The sequence below is a fragment of the Lycorma delicatula genome, chromosome 4 (assembly GCF_047948215.1).
Source record: "Lycorma delicatula isolate Av1 chromosome 4, ASM4794821v1, whole genome shotgun sequence".
In the NCBI taxonomy this organism is placed as follows: Eukaryota; Metazoa; Arthropoda; class Insecta; order Hemiptera; family Fulgoridae; genus Lycorma; species Lycorma delicatula.
The window spans coordinates 154,818,493-154,843,179 of NC_134458.1; the positions used below are offsets into that span (position 1 = coordinate 154,818,493).

At 33.8% G+C, this 24,687-nt stretch overlaps 1 protein-coding gene across 2 annotated transcripts in view; it reads left to right on the top strand.

The window, feature by feature from the left end:
* Positions 1-509: 509 nt before the first annotated feature.
* The window catches only part of LOC142323990 (rab5 GDP/GTP exchange factor-like), an 80,488-nt gene continuing 56,310 nt past the window's right edge, over positions 510-24,687 (top strand). For both annotated transcript variants that reach the window (XR_012756191.1, XM_075364465.1), the window contains exons 1-5: positions 510-1,082; positions 3,326-3,465; positions 7,393-7,650; positions 19,944-20,073; positions 22,103-22,200. Coding sequence is in view for 1 of the 2 variants with exons in the window: in XM_075364465.1 (XP_075220580.1) it covers positions 904-1,082; positions 3,326-3,465; positions 7,393-7,650; positions 19,944-20,073; positions 22,103-22,200 (805 nt within the window). In the remaining variant the exon portion in view is untranslated. The remainder of the gene's footprint in view (positions 1,083-3,325; positions 3,466-7,392; positions 7,651-19,943; positions 20,074-22,102; positions 22,201-24,687) is intronic.

The following is a 24,687-nucleotide window of genomic DNA, read 5'->3' on the forward strand; positions in this document are numbered from 1 at the left end:
AAATATACTTTTGTAAAATAGTAATATATTTTTATAAAATAAAAACTTTTATTTATAAAAGTAATTTATTTAAAAATAGTATAAATATGGATATGACATCTCGAATCAATCTTTTCAGGCTGATGACTGTGTTATGTGACTGAATATCTTATCAAAAGACGTGATGTAACATAAATTATTAGGCCTGTCGCTGACCGAACAACATGGGCTGATTAAAATAGGAAATTTGTCAGTGGCAGTTTCCTGTATACAATGAAATATGGAATACACATAGAATAAGTAAAGTTTAGAACTTTCAACAAATAAGTAAATTTTTAAATTATAAGGTGTAATCAGTAGAACTACGATACTACAATAGAAAATTATTAGATAACAATAATTGTTGTTTACTTTGTATTAAAAAATGTTATTCTTCTCCTACAACTTTACTATCGTTTGAGTAAATAAAAAATTTCGTATATCGATTGAATTAGTATCGATACTGTCGTTACTGTTCACTTAACCTTAAATTGCGTACCATTGTCATTAATTAGATAGGTTCAGTGTTGTAATGTCTTCTATGTAAATTGTATTTAGCTGGTTGTGTTTGTAATCAATCGTTTTTATTTAGAATTGCCTTTTATGATTACGAATCATGGATGTTTGTGTACTATAGTTGCATTTGTATTTAACTGAGGGCTAATGTTTAATTTACTGTAGTCTCGCTAGGCACTGTGATCTTATATTAACGCTTGTTTTGTATGCTGTTTACATTATATGCAATATTTGATAAATATGTAGGAGTACACTTATATAGGTTTTTGTGATGTGAAATGTAAATTTTTGTAAAAATTCATATTATTAGTGCACATAAGTATTTGTGCACTTATTTACAGCTGATAGCTGTTATTTTGTACAGGAAAAATGTATTCTACTTCAAGGAAAGTGACGCATCGTTTGAACGAGGCCGATCTTAAATGTAAAAATGGTTGTGATTATTATGGCAATGTTGAATGGGGAGGCTATTGTTCAAAATGTCACAGAGATTATATGCAAATGAAACGTCAAAAAAATGCTTCGTTGTCATTTTCTTATGGTGATAAGTGAGTTGGTTTATCATGTATATTTATTATTTTTTTCTTACTGATGTACTATAGTCATAGTCCGTTATTGATGTTAGTGCGTTTTTACCCTTTTATTATGTTATTACCATATTAATTCTCTGTAGAATTTGTATAGAGTTAAGTTTTTAAAAAATGTTATTCATTATGAAAGAGTGTTTTAGCTCACCATCTCTCTTCATCATCCATTGCTCATTCTACAGATGTAGGCCTGCTAGCCTATTCACAGCATGTTCACAGCCAAGTTCCATATGGGTGATGATGAAACGTGTAGCTCTAATTCATCATTGGAATAATCTGGTGGAAGTGCTACCTAGGACTAACAAAGAGATTTTGTTTCCTATCTGTTTTGGGCACCCGTATTGCTTGTATCCATATTCTCTGAATGGAATTTCATGGGTAGATCTGTTTTATTGTATTACTTAATGCCTTTAGGTTTCTTAATCCACAATTTCATTGCTTTGCCAGTTTTAGCATTTTAAGTGTTTTAGTATAGACAAATTTTTTTTATAGTTGTTAATAGGTTGTAATCATTAGCTTTACTTGTTTCATCTTTTCTGATATAGTCAATTTTTTCTGTAGTAGCCTCTTAAAACATTAGAAAACTGCTGATAGTAAAAATGCAAACCGTGATCACTTGGCATAGTTATGTGAAAAAAAACCTTTGTAACATGGAATACTAGAAATGCTGGAACAACCATAGAATACATAATTTAAATGAAAAAAATATATAAGATGATTGTTTCTCAGTTTAATTGAAAGCAAGTGAATTGTGTTTGTCTAATAATGCAGAATTCTGTAATGAATCATTACTCGGTATTGAAATATGCTACTACTATTGGATTCTAATCTGATGCTGTAGTACTAGCTTGAAAGGAAATACTGTGAAGGCATTTCAGAAACAAATAAGAAAGTTAGTTGAGGTTGTAAGTTCTATTAATTTGAAGTTAAAAGATTAGGACAAATGGAAAATAGCATCAAAGTAGTTGAATAACTTACGTTAAAAAAAAATTAAACTATTTATAGCAAGTGTAAGTTAATGAATTTTCTAATGATTCACAAGATTAAAAAATTTAAACCATTATATTATTTTTATTTTTATTTTACTGGTTTTAAATTTTTGATAAGATCCCTGAAAACATATCCATGTAAAACAAAGTATTATTAAAAGAACAATGAATATAAATTTCCTGTTAAACAGGTAACTTTAAATATTATGGCAAAAAGATGCAGATAATCCGGAGATGGTTGAACAGAAAAATGAGACAACAGAAACCATGATATCCAATAATGATGAAAATAATCAATCCAGATAGGAGTGGTTCATAAGTGTATGAGCAAAGGGGTTGGCTATTTTAGAATCAGTAATTTGAGAAAAAACTTTAAAAAAGTGGTTTAAAATTTGGTAAGATATATTTAATCATCAAATTATTTGCTTGGTGCTTGAAAACAGACCTAATTTTATATGGAATCAATCTTGTGGTGAAGCCATTGTAAGACATTGATGAAATGAAGTTATGGAATAGAACAGCAAACTATTATTATTGTTTAAAGATTCATTGTAAAGAATATATATAATGAAAATGAAATTAGGTTATTTTTCATATTTTCATCAATATGAAATATTAATCCAAACAGGAGTATATATAATAATAATAAACATTTATTAATGATGTCGTCGTCATTAGCCTAGCATTTATTAAGGAATTTCAAAGAAAAACAATATGGCTTGATTTTGTTGCAAAGGAAATAAATTTGTCCATCCCAAGAGAATTTGTCATTTGATAAAATACCCAGAAATGTTTCTTTGTGTGCAACAAAAATACTATTTTTATTATTAATGGAAATCTATTTCCCAATTCATACAATGAGCAGTGTTACATTGCCCTGAGAAGCACAGTGCAAAGGTTTTATCTATATTTAGAGTTAGATGGTTACAATCCAGTAGTGAATAATTTTTTAAATTGCAAACATAGAATTTTCAAGTCTTTCTAGATAATTATTTTTAGATGTAGATATAGTTTTGTAATCTGTAAACATAATCAGCAATGAATGCATAAAATGGTAAAGCAATGAATGGTTTAAGATTTTGCAACAGATCATTAAAAAAACAAGAAGTTAAAAGGTCTACCTATTTTAACTTGATGAAACATTTTTTAAGACGATTCATTTATTAAATTTAGCCTTTTTAAATATTTTACTGATAAATATAAATTTATTTTCAGGGAAATTGGTAGTGAAAAATCTGCTTTACAAAAATCACCTTTAGCATTTAATAAATTTGAAGAAAAGAAACGTCAACAGACTGATAAAAAAACTAAATTATTAAAATTCAGTGGATTTAGAAAATCATCAGCTGTTAAAGGTAACGATTAAGATTATTATTTATATAAAATTAAAATATGTGAGTCGTCTATTTTATTTTTCATTGTTATATTACTGTACTAGTTAAGAGTTTGTTTCCTTAAATTTACCTGTATATGAGTTCTAATAAAGTAATCAGACTCGCTGTGAAATTTGGAAATTGCACTGAAATTTTTAAACTCCTGTGAACCTTAGGAAACACTATGATAAATTTCTATATATATCTTAATATTTTATATCATTATAAAATACTTGCCGTTCAAAATTAATCTTGCAGAGCTAGATTCTGACACATTCATCTTATTTAATTTTCAAAATAATTTTTGAACTGGTTTTGTGGAATTCCTCAAGAACTGCCATTGTGTTTCTCTTAATGTTATTAAAATGCATCTTTTCAATGTTCCTGTTATCTTTTTGAAAAGAAAAAAGTCAGATAGAGCCAAATCCAACTGGGTTGGGTGGGTACTCAAACATAGCAATACATTTTCCCACAAAAACCTTACTGTCACGTGAGTAGCTAGATTGTCATGATACAAAATCTTTTAGTTTCTGGGGAAAGGTTTGTGTCATTTTTGTTATAAGGTCTTCAGCATTTCCACATAATCAGACTGTGTGCCAATTTGATATGATTTCAAAGCTAAAAATTGTTTTAATATCAATAATATATCAGCATTGTTTTGAGTCTGGATTTAGACTGAAAATCCTTTTTAGACATGGAGAACTAGCAGCCTTCCATGTGTATTTTGTTAATTCATTTAAGTGCCATATTGGTAACCCTATAGACAGTAATTGTAATGACATTGATCAAAGTATAATCTTTTTAACTCTGCTTCTGGTCTTCAGCAAACTGTTTCAATAACATTTTTGTGTACATCTTTTCATGTTTAAGAATTCCCTAAATATTCTCTATTATGCTTCTGATGGATAATCAGTGGTTATCACTTACAATTTGATTTAGTTGACTATGTTTTTATCAGTTCTGTCCATTAATGGCCACCGATCTCTTATTAATAACTTATTTTCTCCCTATAGGGTTTCTACTCGTATTTAAACAGATGTGTTCTTCAAGCATTATTCTCATAAACTTATATTAACATCTCCATAATTTCACTTTCACTTTTGCCAAATTTGATTAGGAATTTAACATTTGTTCATTGTTGTAATTAAAACAATGTGTGTGCAGTAATTTACTAAAACATAAAGAGATAAAAATTACCTTTTTATAAAATGAAGATGTAAAATTTAATGTTCTTTGAATTATCAGCTGTTGTGCTTCTACAGAAACTTGGACTTCTTTCTTTGGGTGCTTATATGGTCAGAGTTAGGAAATTTCTCATATGTTGTGATTCATGGCAGTGTATAGCCACCACATTAAAAAAAAAAAAGAAACAGGATTCCAAAATTTCATGGTCTAACACAGGTGTAATTTTTGGGTCCAGAAAGCAGTGCTCATTTGTAAAATATTAAAAGATTGTGGGATCTGCAGTTCGGTGACAGAAAAAACAATGAGGCACCATTTCGATTTGCATTTTGTCATTACTTTAGTAAATGTCAAAAACAATTTAATTATGTATATTATCTTGAAGGGAAAAATGAAATGCCTTCCCTGCATTAATCCAGTAGTATCACTTTTTATTTACTTTTAACATTAAAATTATATATATATATATATATTAACTTTAACCAATACCCAGTCCAGAGTGAAATTCAGAGCTGAACTCTCTCAACCCTTCTACATAAAAACTGGGTTGAGGCAAGGAGACGGCCTCTCACCACTCCTTTTTAACTGCGCCCTCGAATTTGTCATGAGAAAATAGTATGAAATAAATCCCAAAAATATAAAAATGGGTACTAAGAAAAACTCCATCACACTAAATTGCCTAGGATTTGCAGATGACCTCGCTCTTTTAGAAAATAATATTCAAGAAGCCAAAACACAAATCATGAGCCTTCAAAACCTAGCACAAAAGATAGGGCTTCATATCTCTTTCGAAAAAACTGAACTAATGGCCATAGATCCTCTGGTAATAGAGCACATTACGGTAAACAATCAGAAAATTAAAATAGTAAAACAATTTAAATATCTAGGGGAAATAATAACTTATAATTTAAATGAAAAAGTGACATGGCAAAACAGGACAAATAAAATGATTAAATCCCAAAAATTAACTTGGTCAACATATAACAAAAAATGCCTTTCTGCTAAAACAAAAATTAAACATTATAAAACTGTAGTACAGCCAGAAGTCACTTACGGAAGCGAGACCCTTTTCAAAATCACTCAGAAAAACCGAATTGAAAAAATTCTGAAAATAGAGAGGAGAATTGTCAGAACGTGTATCAATAAAAAACACCAAAAAGAAGGCCAATGGTGGATTGTGCCAAATGAGGTGGTGTATCGAGAAATAGAGCCTGTTACTGATACTATGCGGAAAAAAAGAATCTCTTTCTTTGGTCATCTCATAAGGACACCGGAAACAAGACTGTCAAGAAATATCATTGAAAAGCTCTGGTTCCAAAAGCTAGAAGTAGGATGGATCAAAGAAATTAGAGAAGATATGAAAGAATTGGGAATTTCCCTGACTGACCTACAGAATAAAACTGGAAAAATTACAAAGCTAAAAGATAAAAGCATTAGATTTAAACAAAAGACAGACAAACGACAAAATACAACGAAGAGGGTGTTTACGGATGAAGAAAAGAAAGCAAGATCTGAACGGATGAAGAAATACTGGGCAGCTCGGAAGAGTAAAATAACACGCTTTTCTCAGAAAAGATCCAACTAAAAATTGACTTAAGTGGTCCCATGTTGGCCGTAAAAGCATAATAATAATAATAATAATAATAATATATATATATATATATTTATGCAGTATTTGCTTTTACTTTAATTTGTAAAACTGTTTACCTTGTTTTTTATAGAAAAAAAAGTTATTTTCATGTTTAACATTTTTTATCCATTTCAGTTTCTTTGATTTTATTGCTATATATATAAATTTAACTGCATTATCATATATTAGGCAAAATTTTGTCCCCAAAAAATAATACTTTCTTTGAAAATATATGCAAATTTATGCTGTCTATTAATCTGTAAAAGTAGAGATCCAAGATGTCAGATTATCAAATTATTAAACAAAAGAAATAATTTTTGCGTAAATGAATAATATTTAGTAAACTCTTTCCATTGTTACTTTTAATGATTAATGCTAAATTAAACATTTTTAAATTAATTGCAAGACTTCATGGAGTATTGTGTTCTTTGAAACACTCCAAACTGAGATACTCTGAACTGAAGAGTTTGTTATTTGAGCATACTGGTGCTAAATATGGTCCTCTCTGTTTTAAGGAAAGAAGGAATTAGTTAAAAATTGTATAATAATCAAGAATCTAAACTATAAAATAAAGTACAATATTGTCTGATTAAAAATTGCTGTGTTATATTTTTGGTGCTGAAGATATAATTATTTGCAAAATTGAAATTAAGGTTAAGATGTTAATTGAGGTTAAGATGAGCACTATCAGGCAGAAGTTTGAAGCTTCCTGAATAAGTGTTAACCAGGACAATGGTTTGATTAACCATGGCCATTTTTACTATCACCTAATTCTTAAAATTCTTCATCATGTAATTTTTTTGTGATTTTTTATTAAAGATTGACTGTCCTTACCTCTTTATCCTTACCTTTTGCTCAAATACTAAATTGCAGATGTGGCTAGCCAGATTTGATTGGAAATTGATCTTTGGTAATATATCTGTCATATCACCTATGGATCATATGTAGGATCTGGAATGCATGATTAGTTTTTCTTGGAAATCACACCTTGGCCAATTCTGTAAACATTCTGAATATATTTGTATAGTATTCTTTGCAAAAACACCTTATACATTGTTTCTTTGTTTGAAATTTTAATTCTTTTGTATTTTTCACAGATGGAGGAAGAAGTGAACAATTGACATTTGGTCCGGCGACTGCTGAAGTAGATCGCTTACGTCAAGAACACTATGATCTTTTCTCACAAGTTGGAAAATCGGTTGAAACAGATGTTCACAAATGTATTCATTCGTTTTATGTTAAATTGTGCCATGAAGCAGAAGTTCAAATGATACCTGTTGAGGATTTATCAGAACATGCACAAAATTTTTATCAGATGTTTAATAAACGAATTGATATTAACTCCACGTATGAAAGTGAGTAAAAAACAGTTTAATTTTTTTTTTTTTTTACTTTTAAGGTCGCAAAGGACCACTTTAGTCAGAATAATTCAAGTCTTTTTTGCCGATCTTTTGGCCTTTAAGTTCTTTGCTTTTACTTTCTCCCAATATTTAGTTATTCTTAATGATCTTTCTTTACAATCCTCTTCTGAATAAACCCTTTTTGTATAATTAAAAGTTCTTACTTTAAAGTTGGTATTCGGATCTTTAATAACAAATTTTTATTTTTCTTAATTTTGTTTTGATTTATTAAGTAAATCTTCGTAAGTCAAATTTAATTCTTGCATGTCTTCTTTAATTTCTTTGATCCATAATGGCAGATTTTTTAAAGACCAAAATTGATTGATAATTCTCTTAGTAATCCTATCCTGCAGTAATCTTAACAAGTGTGCACAGAAAGAAATTCGCTTCTTTTTCATAGTATCAATTAAGGATTCCTTGATTAATTTTATGTTTAGAATATTAATTTTTTATCATTATTCCAAAAATGTTTTTGTTATAATTTTAATTCTTATTTAAAATTATTCTAAAGGATAATATTTGTTTAATTTTATGGAGATTTAATGAAAAAAGGACAAATTTTCAGGTGGACATAAAACACTGGTTTTTCTTGTAGACTGTACACCAGTAATAATGGCAAACCGGGAGATTTATAGCTATTAAATAAAATAATTATTAAAAAGCAAAAACCCCTGTCTACTAATGGTACACATCTACCTAGAATAATTATGAAAAACAAACAAAAACTACTTTTTTTATTTCTTTTCTTATAGGCTTTTTTTCAGGACACTAATTTGTCAGTGATGTGAAATTTAATATTACTTCTATATTTTGTTGTATTCTGATGCCTTTTAGTCATAAAAAAAGTGGAGGCTAATAAAGCTACCATCTCATAGCCTGTATAAGCATCTGATTATAATATAAAATGTAGAAGTAATATTAAATTTCACATCGCTTATTAACTTAGTGTTCCTGAAAAAATGCCTGTAAAAAAAGAGACAAAAAAGTTGTTTAACTGTTTTTTGTTTGTTTTTCATAACTATTCGTGTAGATATGTACAATTAGTAGTTGGGTTTTTGTTTTTTAATAATTGCTTTATGTAACACGTTTTTGTTCATTTCCATAACTTTACCAATCTATCGCCATCTAGATACAATGCTGGTATAACTTTGTTTTTTTTTTAACATGCTATGTAGATAGAGGTTTGAGTGTTAATGAATGATAATGTACATATGTGTAATGAATGTATCTGTCAGCTAAGATGCATTCCTGCATTGTTTTTCTGAGCACATATTTTGCTTATATTTTGAGAACGACAAATTTTTTGGAAAAAATCAAGAGGAGGCAAAAAGTGTTTATTTTTTATTGTTTTATGTATATCGTTATTAAAATTTGAAAATAGTGTAATTTTTTAATTCTATCCCTCAGTGTAGTGAATTTAGAATAGTGAAAAGTTACTGGATTGATGTTTTCTCCGCGGAAAATGAAATGCATTTGCTCTTCATGCTTTAGGGAACTTGTTGACCCTCAACTGTTTCTTCGTGGTGAATCGGTTAAAACAAGCATGTGGGTTAGATTTTTAGGATTGTGGTTTAACCAACAACTAATGTGGGTAACACATTTAAAGGAACTGAAGGTAAAATGTTTAAAAATGCTAAACATGATCTAATTAATCCTCATCGTGGAACTGATCGAGAATGCATTTACCAAGCTCTGATCCATTCTCACTTAGACTATAGGTACATGGCTTATTCGTCTGCATGGGCTACCACTCTAAAGATATTTTATTTATTCATTCATTTATCTGTCATGATACAGGTGCATTTCACTCAAGCCCCATGATAAGTCTACTAGTAGACTGTGATGAACTATCTCTTTGGAATAGACAAAACCTAATGATATGCTCCTATGTGGCTCGCATTAAAGCACATCCCAACTCCCGTAGGGGAAGACACCTGCCTTGTGACAATTCTGGTTGCCATCCTCTCTGATCCTACCCCTGATGCATTAAAGCATAACCAAATCATCCTACCTTTGATGTGGTATTCTCTAACCAGGATGTTAATCAGTATGAGGAATGGCCAAGATTTACTACTTCTCTAGCCATTGCCTTTTCTTATCTCTAAATATACAATTACCTCCAGTACCTCCTGTTATTCAATGTTATTACACCATTTGGTGGCCTTTCCCTGTGAATTATTGCTTTAGTCTCTCTGTCAGTATCAAAAAAATGACACAAATTGATTATCTTATAAGAAAAATTTTTTAATATTGTAAATAATGTGAATCCTGATACTATAGTTTATATAGACAGCTCTAGACATGATAATTCTGTTGGTTGTGCTTTTGTGGTTGCCAATAGTATATGCACGTTTGGCCTGCCCAGCATCGCCAGTGTTTTCATCTCTGAGCTGTGTGCTATTAAGGCCCAACATACTTATTAATAGGATACATATGCATACTTAGCTCAACATTCCGACCCGTACTTGTCTGTTCAGATTCGATAAGTGCCTTGCAGGCGATTAGTGACATGTACTCCAGACATCCTAGTGTCTGTGATATTCTGTCTGTTATCTCTGAAATGACTGCAAAACACAACTGTGAATGTTTGCTGGATTCCTAGTCATACTGGAATTTCAGGCAATGCGCGCGCTGATTGTACGGCAAAGGAGGTCTGTTTGCACCCTTATTTCACTAATCGTGTTGTTTTAAACGATCTTATATGTTTTCTGAAGAGGATGGTTCATGATGAGTGGTAGAGTGAATAGAATGCTATCATCAACAATAAACTTCGTCCATTTAAGAACTCTGTGTCACTGGACCTCCTTGTTCAGTATCATATTCTATTTCCTTTTTATCTCTTTATAGTCTTCTTCCTTATAGAAAGCTGTATATTCAGTTGGCTTAATTACAGCTGATGTTTAATATATTTTTTTTATATTTCACTATATTGTTCACTCTTGTTTTTTAACTTCAGACAGTCTCATAACACAATGTAATTCATCTTAAATGTAATATACTTAAATATGTAAACGTTAACAAGAAACATTAAAACATTACAAGTGTAACCAGTGTATTTTATTTTATATAAAATGATCCTGTGGATTACAGTATTAGAATAGTGGGAAATTAATGTGGACACTATTCAATTTACATCCTTATGCAGGGATAACCATCGAGAAGAGGTAATTTTTTGTTTGCAAATAGGACATACTAGACTTACTCAAGGACACCCCATGAACCACACTGATGCACCAATCTGTGATAGTTGCAACTGCCAAGTAACAGTGCACCACATCCTTGTTGATTGTGACTGTTGTGCAGCATTGCATTGGAAGTTGAAACTAGGGGCTAGCATACAAAATATCTTAGCCAACAATGTATTGATATTGTTTAATGTCTTAGGATTTCGTAAGGCCATGTGTCGTTCAGAAATTTTATATTTACTTTAGATTTCTAATACTTCATTGTTTGGTACTAGATTTTTAATATTGATTTTATTTCACACTTAGCATACCGCAGCATTTTACATTGTTTTAATTTTTTAGGTAAATTTTAATTGTTAATTTTTAATAATTTACTATAGTAATTTTGTGTCCAGGCGCTGATAATGACACCTCCTTGTGTGCTCAGGAAAAACCCTTAGTGTAGCATTCCCCCTTCTGGATAAGACATTTTAAGATAGCCTATGTTACTTCGAAATCGAAGACCTGTTATTACCCAAAAGTTGTTTGTAATTGGTTGAAATTGTGAAGCTACAGAAGGGAGCAGACAAACATACATTGCAGTTAAATACAATACTACTCCTCCTATGAATGTAGTAGGATAATTAAAAGAGTGAGCGTAATAGTATAGTTGTGATACTTGTACTTTTATGTATAGAAGTTTGCCATATAGAAGTAATTACCAGAGGAGGTTTATTTCTGTTCAGAGTAGAATCTGTGTTTAACAAGTTGATACGGTCAACTAAAAATATGAAGAGAACCCCACCAATCTACATATTATTCATATATACTGTGAGGTGGAGGTGACAATGTATCCTCATGTTTATGTCAAGGTTTTTACATAAGAAAAAAATCTTTTTTTTTTTTGTTCAAAAAATGTAAACTTTAATTTATTTAATTTTAGTTTTTATGGATGAACACAAACATTTAAGAAATGTACTTTCTAAAACATAAAAGCAAGTTGCTTTTGTTTTTCAGGCGAAGCATTAAAATCACCTTTTAGCTTAATGTTTGTCTAAGACCATTCTGTTACTCTTAAGCATGTGCGCTTCTCATTACTTTAAAAACTTAATCTTCACTGACATTTTGAAACTTATTTTTTATTATTTTTCTTTAGGACACCTAATTTTTAACAAATTTTCAAATATAAAAAAAAATATTAAAATTGAAGAAATTAAAACATTAAAAAAGGGAAAAAATGGAACTACTTGTCTGTCAACATCAGTCAGTAATGTTATCTTCTGTATGCCTGGATATAGTGTTCATAATCCTGTTAATACAGTGAGATTCTTTTTTATTTCAGCAAGATTTTCCACATGCAAAAAATTATGTTCAGTACTCCCTTTTTATACAGGGTGCTAACTTAAAAGAGGCTCCATCATTTAGTTTTGTCTATAAATAATAGTTTATTGGCATACAATTGCATAATAATTTACAGAAGGTGTTGAAAATGATGTCCATCCACTTTTATGCGCTTGTCAACATGTTTGATATTCGTGGCTACTCTTGTAAGGTGTACCCTGTCTGTTTCTTGGATGGTATTGGTAATGTTTGTATTTGGTTCCTGCAGGGTGTTTGGATTGCTTCTAAAAAATAATTTTTTTTTAAGTAACCCTACAGAATCGAGTTGCTCCCAACTCGATTCTGTAGGGTTTTGGGTCTTTGAAGTGAGTGGGTGTTATTCTGCTCTCTGGTTTTCTATATGTTTTGTAGGTTTTTGTGGTTTTTTATTATGGATCATGGAACTGTTTATTGTCAGTTGGAATATTCTGGAAGTGTTTTTATGTTTTTTCAAGTTTTGGACGCTGGACTAAATTTTTATTAAAGTTTTTTAGACATCAACATTATTGCCTTAGGCATTAAGGCCTATTATTGACTGTTTAGTAGAGACTCACGTTAGTGCTTGTTGGTGATACAGGTTTAGTTAGTTGCTTATTATACTGGATTTGTTATCTTCTAATGCTGTTTACTAGATAGTTATTGATAATTATTATTAGCAATTGTATTAGTGTACTGATAGGGGACTATTGTTTTGTAGTCTGATAACAGACTAGATATTAAAATTATTTTAATTTTAGTTTCATAACTTATCAGTGTTGATAAGATAGGACTGTAATAGCATGATTCGTTAAGCTATTGTTCGTTTTTATTGATATCAAACTTATTAGTATAATAATTGTTTATTAAATATTTTACCTGATGGTGGAGCTGTGAACCCCCCTGAAAAAAGGGCATGTGACCCCTCATTGATCTTGCCATGAGGGATCTCCGGACGATGGTTCATGGTGCCACCCTTAGTTACATGAAGAGACAGGTTAAAGAGACTGCCACCCAAACATATGAAGAAACGGATTGTCCTGCAATGGACAGGCTAAATAAAGGTGTGCCACTTGAGGAAATGATTGATTTTATTAAAAAGAACTGGCCCAGGTATTAATTGATATCTTCATGAAGGTTAGAAGAAATAATAGCGATATGATTGACAATATGCAGTTGGAAATTTATGGGCAAGACTCTGTGACATATGTACGCAAAATATTGAAATGTGAAGGAAGGTAGACGTGACAACTGTTCCGTATGATTTCCCTGCCTCTTGGCAGTGCAAGGTTTTGGAGGAAACAAAGCACAAGACAGACTGATAAACTCTGACAACATATGTCGACTTATTGAAAATGGCCAGGACCGAAGTAAAGGTGCCTGAGGCAATGGAGATTCTGTCTATTTGGAAGACAGGAGACATAATGGAAATCAAGGTGAAGGAGAACAGAAGCAAGGCTGGTGAATTTAAGCAGGTGCTTGCAACTGCATTAAAAGAGGATACCATCTGGATCAGATCGAGGATGGTGACGCTCCAAATTCATGATCTGGAGGGTGATATTGAGACACAGGATATTGTCAGAGGACTTGCTGTGGTAGCTGGGCCGGAACTGTCAGGGGACCTTCAGATTTCTTTGAGGACTGGCTATGGTAAAACAAGAATTGCCATTTGTTGTCTGTCGGCAACACTGGCCACTGCCATCGTGCAGAAGGGAAGGGTGTGAATCGGCCTAGTGTCATGTAGGACTGATATTGTGGACCAACCCTTGAAGTGCTTTAGGTGCCTGGAGGCTGGGTAGACAGTGAGTAATTGTCAGGGCGAGTGTATGTTTTAATTGTGGAAGAGAGGGCCATCGTGCGGCTGAATGTACAAAGGTTTCCAATTGTCTTACCTGTGATGTTGAAGGGCACCATACTGGAAGTACTGAGTGCCTTAGAGGGGTGCATAAAGAAAATGTTAATGATCGTTTGGGGAGGGGGAGCGACCAAATAACTCCCAGACAATGAAGATTGCTCAAATTAACCTTAACCATTCAATGCTTACCAGTGACATGATGGACAACTATGTGACAGAGATGGGTGCCAATTTGGTACTCATCTCTGAACCATACACTCCTGGTCCACGGCAGGAGTGGATGACCTCAGAGGATGGGTGGCAGCAGTTACCTCTCATCCAACATCTCTACCGAGCAGTACAATGGTCTCACTGTCGAGGGATCTAGCAGCCCATCGGGTGGCATTGTTGGCAGGGGTCTGCAATGCATGGTCAACAACGTAGGGATCGACTAGAATGGATCTACACAGGAGGTTGTTGGCAGAGACCGTTGCAGAGCTAGACTTGGTATGCTTAAACTGCGGACATGTTTATACATTCAAAAGAGGGACCTCAGGTTCGATTGTGGACATTACCATTGCCGCCACAACTTTGGTCACAAAGATTCAAGTTTGGAAAGTTTATGAAGCATTCATGGGAAACGATCACCAAGCAATAACATTTACTGTAACTATCTGCAGGCCAAATGGAGGCAGAAAACCTGCAATGAAGGGCTGGAGTGCTAGGGGACTGAACCTGTGTACCTTTACCGAGAGGCTGGATCTTTGGGCAGTGAGCGAGGCTCCCACTTTGGAGGAGAAGTCTACATGCTTGGTTGACTCATTGACATGTGTGTGCAACCAAATGCTCCCTTGTAGGTACAATTGGAGGGGCCGTCCACTTGTTTATTGGTGGATTACAGTAAAAAGAAGGGAATGCCTCAGAGCTAGGCGGGCGGCAACAAGATCCTATCTTTACTCAAATTTGACATTTTATAAATTTGGAATTTTATAAAGTAAAGAAGAAGGAGATTGCTTGACTGATAGCGGAATCAAAGAAGGAAAGCTGGAAGCATTTTTTCGCTAAATTGGAAAATAATCGTTGGAGTAAACATATCAATTATTGGTTAGAAGAGCCCTTAGACCCAGAATTCTGATGACTTGTGAGCCTGGAGAGTTGCGAATGTAGTGTAGGGGTTCTTTCCAGCCGGAGGCAAGGTGCTTTCGAATGAGGTTGTGATGATACCACTATTTACTGCTAGGGAGCTTGATGTGGCAGTGAGTCGATTCCCAGCTGATAGAGCACCAGGACCTGACCTTTTGCCTAATGCAATTATTATGTTGACAATTCGAGTTGATCCTCAGCATTTTCGAATGCCTACCTGGAGAAAGGTGTATTTCCAGGAAGGTAAAGGTGACAACACTTGGTACTGATCCTGAAGCCAAGCAGAGATTTGGTGCTCCCTGCATCTTATTGTCCACTGTCAATGATTGATATCACTGGAAAGATTGATACTTCAGCGGTTGTCCTGCGTGGTCAAAGAAGCAGGGGGAATTCATGACCAACAATATGGTGTGTGTACAGATCTGTGTTGGACACAGTGTCTACGGTGTGTGGAATGGTAGAAAGGATTATGGCGGCTCACCGGAGACCATCCAAAGGCAAGATGTGCATGCTTGTAACTTTAGATGAAAGAAACCCATTTTACTGCATTAAACACACTGCTATCATTAGTGCACTGAGGACTCTTGATGTTCCTCAATATCTTGTGAGGATCATCTGTGCTTATTTAAAAGAAAGGAGGATGATATATGAGCTTCATGATGGAGTGCTGGAACAGGAAGTAAATAGGGGAGTTACCCAGGGGTCGGTTCTTGGGCTGACTCTCTGGTATGATGGGGTGTTCTGTGTTCCCCTTCCCACTGGTGTGACAGTCATTGGTTATGCTGATGACATTGCATTGGTCTTGGAGGGAGGCATCCGAGAAGATAAAGACTTCCTTTTCCACAGTGAGCTCCTGGATGGAGGGTGTTGGTCTGTCCATGGCACCAGAAAAAACTGAAATTGTGGTGATTTCGATGGTAAAAAGAAGACTAACATTTGCAGTTGAGATTTAGGGAATAATACTGTCAAAATCTGTCATTAAATATCTGGGAATCTGGTTTGATGTTCGTCTGAGGTTTGGTAGGCATGCTCTTGAACCCACTGAAAAGGTGGAGAGGGTAATGCGATACATAGCCGGGATTCTGCCAAATTGTAGAGGACCAGGTCAACAATGGAGTTAACTACTGACAGGAGTGGTCCATGCTATGCTCTTGTATGGTGCTGAAGTCTGGGCAGATATTGTTGTATATGGAAGATATAGGGGAGTACTGGAGTCCTTTCATAGGAAATGCTGTCTACGGGTGGAGGCTGCTTACAGGACTGCATTCCGAGAGGCGGTCAAAATGATAGCTGGTTGCTCCCAGTTGACCTAGAGATAACTAAATGGAGAAGGTTACACCAACACGGACTACTGATTGCTGCCGAAAAGAAGCATATCGATTTGGATTTTATGGAGTTGATAGGGGTGTGGTGTGGCAGAAGAGGTGGACCACAGTGCGAAAGGCAGGTGGATATATACATTGATTAGGGACATTGGTGGATGGGTCTGGAGAACCTATGGCTCAATGGATTTCAATTTAATGCAGCTTCTGTAGGACCATGGGCGCTTTAGAGCCTATTTATTTAGATTTGGGCTCAATTATATGGATAGTTGCCCTCTTTGTGGAACTGAAGAAACGTCATGTCTCAAGAGAGACATGTCTTTCCAGTGTCCCCGTTTTGAACTAGAGCGTGGTGAAGTCTTGGACACGTTGGGCAGGAGGGATGTGTTCTTACCTGAAGACTTCAAGCAGATTATGTTAGTGAAAGAAGAGAACTGGAACACAATGGCGAGATTTACCAAAGTAGTTATAGAAAAAGCGTGTTGCCAAAGGGTTGTTGTGTGGCGGAGAGAGCTACAATCGAGTTTCTAGGGGGCCCCCTGACCTTGTGGGGGTCGATGATGTAATGAAGCCATGGTTACTCTGCTGGCTCGGGCTCGTAGGTAATTTCCCTCTTCTGAAGTTTAGACTGTGGATATCCTGGTAAGTTCTGTGTAAGTATGTGGTAAGTACCCAACTGTATGGATGATGTTGGGTGTGTGTGCATGTATGTGAGTGACATGTATGTGTATTGTAATTTGTTTGACTGTTATGTGCGTTTGATGTTTGCCTGTTAGGGCCGACTGTGTGTGTGGGTGTATTTGTGCTTTGTTGTATCTTTGTGTTGAGTTTGTGATTGTATTAGTGTTTATTTATATATTGGTGTTCCTTTGATTACGATGTCCGATTGTGTGAGCTGTATTTCCTCCTTCCTGAAGTAATGCTGCATAAGCAGTTTCCAGGAGTAGTGGAGGTTTAGTTGGTAGTGCAGGAACATATACGCATATAATAATATCTTGCAGAACTTGTTAGCAAACCTGACACTGCCTAGGTGCCTGTAAATGGGGGTTCTTTCACCTCTAAAAATAAAAAAGAAGATTTTTCCATCATAAAAATCCTGTAGCATCTCCATATTAGAGCGAAATGTATGGCAAATGCCACTGTCCTGTTGCAATCAGCAGTCACACTCATCTTCTTGCAATAAAGTTATGAGCTGTTGGATAATTTCTTGGTAGATTGGTAGATGACAGCATCCATAGTTTTTTCAAAAAAACAATTGTCTTATTATTTGTCACCTTGAAACTGCACACCATACACCTATTTTTCATGGATCTAGGGGAGATTCAATGAAAGGTGTGGATTTTCATTATCCCAGATCTGATAGTTTTGACTATTAATGTACTCACCAAGGTGAAACGACACTTGATTTGTGAAAAACACTTGATCTAAAATGCTAGTGTTGCTTATGATGAAGTTCTTGAACCATTGACAGTAGTGAACCTTTTTGACATAATCACCTCATGGAAAACCTGCTTTCAATACGGATAAAATTTCAATATTCTCCTCACTACAGTGTGGGTTGAACCTAGTGAAACTACTGAGGATGGGGCCTCTTTAAGTTGAACACTCTGTACCTTGTTCTAAATTTTCACATTATTCATTCTGTTTAGTTGTTGAGGTCAAGTGTATCTATTGCTTAAAAATGAACGTGTAATTTTCTGAAACTTCACTGTTTCAGCCTGATAATTAGTATCATATCTTGTGATTTTTTATTTTACTTTACAATTTTGTCTAGTCATGTGTTCTGGGATTAGTCCAGTTTTTGTGTTTTATTTAATGTAGAGATAAATAAGTAAATGCGTAGATAAGAAATTTAGTTAACAAACTGTAAATTGCAAAACATACTTACTTTTTCTTTTATTTAACTGAAAAGTTACACTTTGCTGGTTAAAAACAATACTTTTATAATACAGTTGTTACACTGTAAAATGACACTGTTAAATAAGTTTTTATTATATTAAGCATTTGTACCAGGTGAGCAACTTAAAACTGAACTGAGCCGGCTCAAACTGCAGTTATTTGAGAGACCTTTAACATTGCTACTGCTAGCACCACTGCTGGTTATGTATTGCTATTCTTGTCTGCTGATGTTAGTGGTTTGTTTTAAATAAAAAACAAAATATGCAACTTTTTGTCAAGACTCCAGAGGCCATAGCTGATATTCAAAGCAGAATTTCTACCAGTGCACAAAAAAAAAATATATATCTTTATTATTAATTTATTTAGATAAAATTTTTTATAGTCCATTTTTTCTTTCTTTTTCCTCTGTATGTTAAATAACTATATATAATATTTTAATAATTAGAATTATCAAAAAAACATCACTGAAGATGGGCTTGGACCCGAAAACTGTTTGAACATGGAAAATAAAAGATAAGAGTATTCTCTAATTCTGTACTTTGCAGAGGATGAAAAAATATATTATATATAATATCTATTTATGTATAAGTTATCACAAGAAAGTAGTGTAAAATATACATTTTTTACAAAGTTTTCATGTTTTAAATTTAAAACTTTATTGTATAATAGCTGTGCTACAACTTAAGAAATCAGACAAACCGAAACATCTTAATTTTTGCGACCAGCTTCTCAAAAACATTGACAATCGACAGACAGATCTGAGGTGTATTTCATGTTAGACAAGGTCAATTTCATTTATCTAGGAATGTTAATTTGCCCAAGACCAGTTAATGAATGACTGAAAATCCACAACAGATGTTTGAGCATCCACTTCACAAAAATCAATGTGTGGTGTGATGTTTAGGGTAATCTGGTATTTTTTTTCTGGAACAATTATTTTTTAACAAACTGTAAAATATAGAAGTATACCATACAATTTTTTGAAGAATTTTATGCTCTGTTAACAGATTGTGATAAAGAGTGTGGTTTCTTCCAAGACAGAGCAATGTGGTCACATGTCAAACAGTTTACTATCAAACATTCATGCATCTTTTACAGAAGAATGAGCTGTCAGCAGAGACTGGTGGTTTCTGTGTTCTGCAGATTTGTCTAGTTGCAATTTTTCCTTCGAGGCTATTTGAAGAATAGAGGGTATGAATCAAATTCCCACACTACTGATGAATTGAACTCAAACATTCAGCAACAAATTTACAATATTTACAACAACGTTTTCATCAGGTGATTCTCAGTATTATCACTAGCACAAAAGTGCACCACTGCGCATGGTGCTCATTTGAATATCTTTGTAAAAATGTTATAAATCTGTAATCTTTTGGTTGTGTATATGCTGATTTTAAGTTACATTTTCATTTTTTATTTCATTCATAAAATGGTACGTATTGCAGTTGTGTTAGGGGTTCGGTTGTAAGTTTCTCAGTTTGTGTGTTATTCTGTATTTCAATATATTGTTTTTTTCTTTTCATTTTATAGATGTCAGTCAGGAAATAAAAGATCAATTGCTTGATTATATGGAAAAATATGCCATGACTTGTTTATATAGAGTTTTATTTTGCCCAACATCTACCAATGATGAAGAAAAAGATCTAAGTATTCAAAAACGGTATGTGTTTGTATTTTTTTTATCTAGTTTTATTTTATTACAGTTATTTATTAAAAAGATTGTTTATTTGTTTGATTACAAATAAGTTATTCAGTTCTCTTAATGATTAGTTATTTAATGTAATTAATTCATTAACTTATTTTTAAGTATTTTAGTGAAGTATTATTATTATTCTTTAGTATTATTAGTGCTTAATATTCTCTGATAACCTTTCAGATATTTTTCATATTTTAATGAATAGTTAATAGTATATGAATTACATTTGTATGTGTGTATTGCGCCGTTCTCGGCCAATCTCGCTTCGCCCTACTCCGATGACGTGCCAAGAATGACACAAAAAAAATGAAAATGTTTTTAAATGTTTTACAAAATTATTACTAAAATTCTGATTTAGTTTGGTTTTTTGAAGGATCTTCTTAAATGAACTAAAATACGCTAAGACATTTGAATGTTTGAATAAGTTAAATTTTATTGACACAATTTGCCTTAGAAATAATAATTTTTATGTTGGGATTCACCCTTTGATGCCGGCCGGACGCTCGCTACATCATGAAAGGTAGTCAGTCATCTTTATATGCATTCGACTCTCCACTGCGTTCGCCTCACAACATACCCGGTTGCCGATCTTAATGTCTTTTCAGGTCCAGAGTGCGAGTGCTAGTCCGTCTCCTTCCAAGTCCTGAGTGAGAGTGCTAGTACCCTTTCTACACGCTTACTAGCTGGCTGGAGAAAAAATATAATTTCCTTCCCCTTCCAACAAAGTTTATTATGTTACAGCTCGCATGCGTGAGAACGTCAACATCTTAACACTAACACAATGTCAAATAATTACATACAAGTTACAATGTCAAAAAACGTTACTTATATTACATCTAATACAATTGAACATAAGTTACATACAAGTTACAATGTTAGCCTTATTTTTTATTCATGAGGTTTGACACGCCTCAGTATGTATAAAGTACTTCTGCTAAATGTTTGCTAGAGGTGGGCATTTCTATTGTTTCTGCCATATGAAAACTAATTGGTTTGTTTGAAAAAAAACAGCTGTTCAAACTGTTTGGAAAAACAGGTTGAATATTAATCTGTTAATGTTCATGAATCATTATTCCATTATATTGCTAAATTGCTTGTTTTTTGATTTAAAAACATCTTAATTGTAATGCAATATTTTTCTCAATGCACTGACTGGAGGCTGCAGGATGTTTTGGATGACACCAGTGAATACCATATATCATTTTATCACAAAGAGTGGACAAAATATTATTAAAGGTCATCTTGGCCTATCAAAGCAAAAATGTATATATATTGTGCTGTTGACTTATTAGCCTTCTTTGTTATTTAGCATATAAAAAATGGTAATTATAAAATGTGCAAATTGTTTCTATTCAAAGAGTTCTAATATTTTGGCCATTAATTCTCAAAAACATCATACCTGTATATTAAAAAGTAGTTCTCAATACATAGTCATTGGACGTTATAGGGAAAATTTCAGCTTCGTTTGTTTTGTAATGTTTTGCTAAAATATATTGATTAATGTAGGAATTGTAAAGGAACCAGCCAGTTATTTCATTATAGATAAATCTTCATTTTAAAGAGCTTTGTTACAGAGAACATGTATGTATCTTTGAACATAACTGAACATAATATAACACTGGATGTTATAATATAAAATTTGATATTTATAATTTGAGATAGTGACAGTGGTTGTGACATAAAAATAGAAGGCTGTCTTATTGAAAAATAAATATTAATAAGAATGATGCATTCTTCATAGGAACACCTTTTTTGATTTTAACAGGAAGTGCTAATTAGAGGAAGAGTTAATTGTACTAATATGTTATGAATTATTAAATACTAGTTTTTTGTATTTTGAAAAAAATACTGTAACTAATCTAAAAAAATTGATTTTCCTATAAAAACTATTAGTTTGTTTTGTACTTTATAATATTCTTAAGTAGACTACTTCTGTTTCTATAAAAAAAACCTGTATGATTCTTAGTTTTGCATTTCCGTGAATTATTTTCAGAATTCGTCAGTTGAATTGGGTCAGTGCAAAACATGTTGACTGTGGTATTGATGAAATGAATTCTGAGGTCCAAGATCTGGTGTATACATCTATTACAGGTTAACTTAATAAAATTAATTTAATTTAGCATTAGACTAATAATTATATGTATTTAAAATAATAATGAGGTGGATGTTGATAGATAAACTTTTATACTCAGTATTTTTTGCTTTTTTATGTAAACTAAATTTTTGTTAATTATAATATAGTAATTTTGATGTTTATAATTAAGTTTTAGTATAGTTTTAATTTGAGATTGTTAAATTGCCTTTAACAAATACTATTATAATTATTATTATTTATGTATTTTTTTGATTGATGGAATTTTTCAAAAATTACAAAGAAGCTTGTATGTGGATTATGAAAATGGAATTTTATGGTATGTGAAAAATGCCATGCCTGACCAAGATTTGAACTTGGGACCTCCGGATGAAAGACTGAGACTCTACCACTCTGCCATAGAGAGGCAATATGGAAAACAATTCTATATAAGATTGTAAAAAGCATTCCTTATATGATTATTTCATGATAATTGTGATGTCTCATAGTACGAGGGTGAATCAAGTATAAACTGGAATTTTTGTTGTTGTTGACACATGGCTAATGAAGAGGGGCATGGCTTCTCAGTGCTATATGTAGGGATGTGTGGAGGGGATCCCACTTTTGGAATGCCAGCTCACTACTTTTTTCTAGTCAGTATCATATCAGAGCAGGAGGTATCACTGACAGGAAGATGAGCTTGGTCCCCCTACAAATCCGCCTGTTTGGTGATGGTGGATAGGAGGCAGCTCCGGAATATTGTAATTCAGGTGGATGGAGTTAGTATAGTAGAGTAGCCATGTTGGGGTGTATAAAGTATCTTGGCATGTGGGTTGAGAAGTGGATATTTTAATGCCCACCTGGAGATTAACCAAAAGTGCTGAAGGGATCATGAACAACTTGTATAAGTCATGAGGAATAAATACAGTCCCCGAACAAAGGTTAGTTGGCTTATTTTTTTGGTGGCACTGTCAGTGTTATTATATGCGGTGCCTGCTTGGGTGGTTGCCCTCAGAGTAAAGAGAAATGTAAACAAATTGATCTCTCTTCAGTGACGGGCTGCTATACATGTAGTATCGGCATACCGCACTGTCTCAGCCAGGACCATTAAAGTTATTTCTGGCTTTATGCCAATAAGATTGAAAGTGGCCCATGTTAAAAGATCCTGTGAGGGTATGCTGAAAAAATAGCTTTTATTCTTGCTATGGATGAATGGCAGATGGAGTGGGAAGGGGCTCTCCCACATTTATCTCCTTGGATGAGGAAACTGATTCTGGATGTGCGGCCCTGGGTTCGGAGGAATCATGGCGAGGTGGATTACTATCTTGCGCAGTTCCTTTCAGGCAAAGGCGAATTCACCAGTTACTTACATTGATATCATAGGAGAGAGTTACTGGGATGTATATATTATGCCTCTGAAGATACCCCGGAGCACACTGACTTTGATTATCCTGGGTGGGACAGAGCAAGGAGAGGAGCTAATTTTGAAGGGCTGACCCCTGCAAATATTATGGAGTTTATGTTGTGAGGAAAGCGTGATTGGTTCACAGTGGTGAGGATGGTGGTGGACATACTCAAAACCAAGGAGGAGAGTATAGGATTTGGGGTTCAGACCAAACATAGCTAGCTGATGGCGATCTTCGACGAGTAGGAAGATCAGGATAGGATTTCCTGGAACAGCCTTTGTAAAGACCTCAAGACATGAAACAGGTGAAGACCGAGACTGGAGAGTGAGGATGGATGGACAGCCTCCTGTGGAGAGCCGTCCTTTGTCCGCGCTTGTGTGGGTGGAGGATGGGGACTCTTGATTCCCTGATCTCAAAGGCAACCCCCAGGGCTAAGTAATGCTTTATTGCAGGTCAGGCCCTGGGGTATGGGAGTTTGTGAGGTGGTTAGGTTTAGTCGGTAGGGGTAGGAACACATATGCTCTTTTAATAACATTTAGCAGAACTTGTCACGAGTCTCCAACACTGCCCCTTCTGGGGTGCACATAACTGGTATTCTCCCCTCATCAATAAAAAAAAAAGGTATCACTGTGCATTGCTTAACATATTCTTATTAAATTTCTCATGGCAGAGGGTGTGAAACCATCCAACATTTTGAGAAGACTTCAGGCACACTTTGGGGACAACACACTTAAAAAGGCTCAAATATATGATTGGCATAAACAATTTTTGGAAGAATGAGAACCAGTTGAAAATGAAGGTCACCAACATTGCCCAAGGACAAGTGCTACTGCTGAAAACATTCTCATGGTTTGTCATCTTATCAAGGACAACTGTCGATTAAGAATTGCAAAAATTGCTTCTGAGATTGGAATAAGCTACGGCAGTGCTCAGGCAATCATTACTGGTGATCTCGGATTTAAAAAAGTGACAGCACGATAACTTCCTTGTCTTCTCACCGAAGGTCAGAAGCTCTATTGGATAGAGATGTACCAGCAGTTGTTGAATCATTACCAAGCTGAAGGAGAATTTTTGTTTTATTGAATCATGACTTTCGATGAA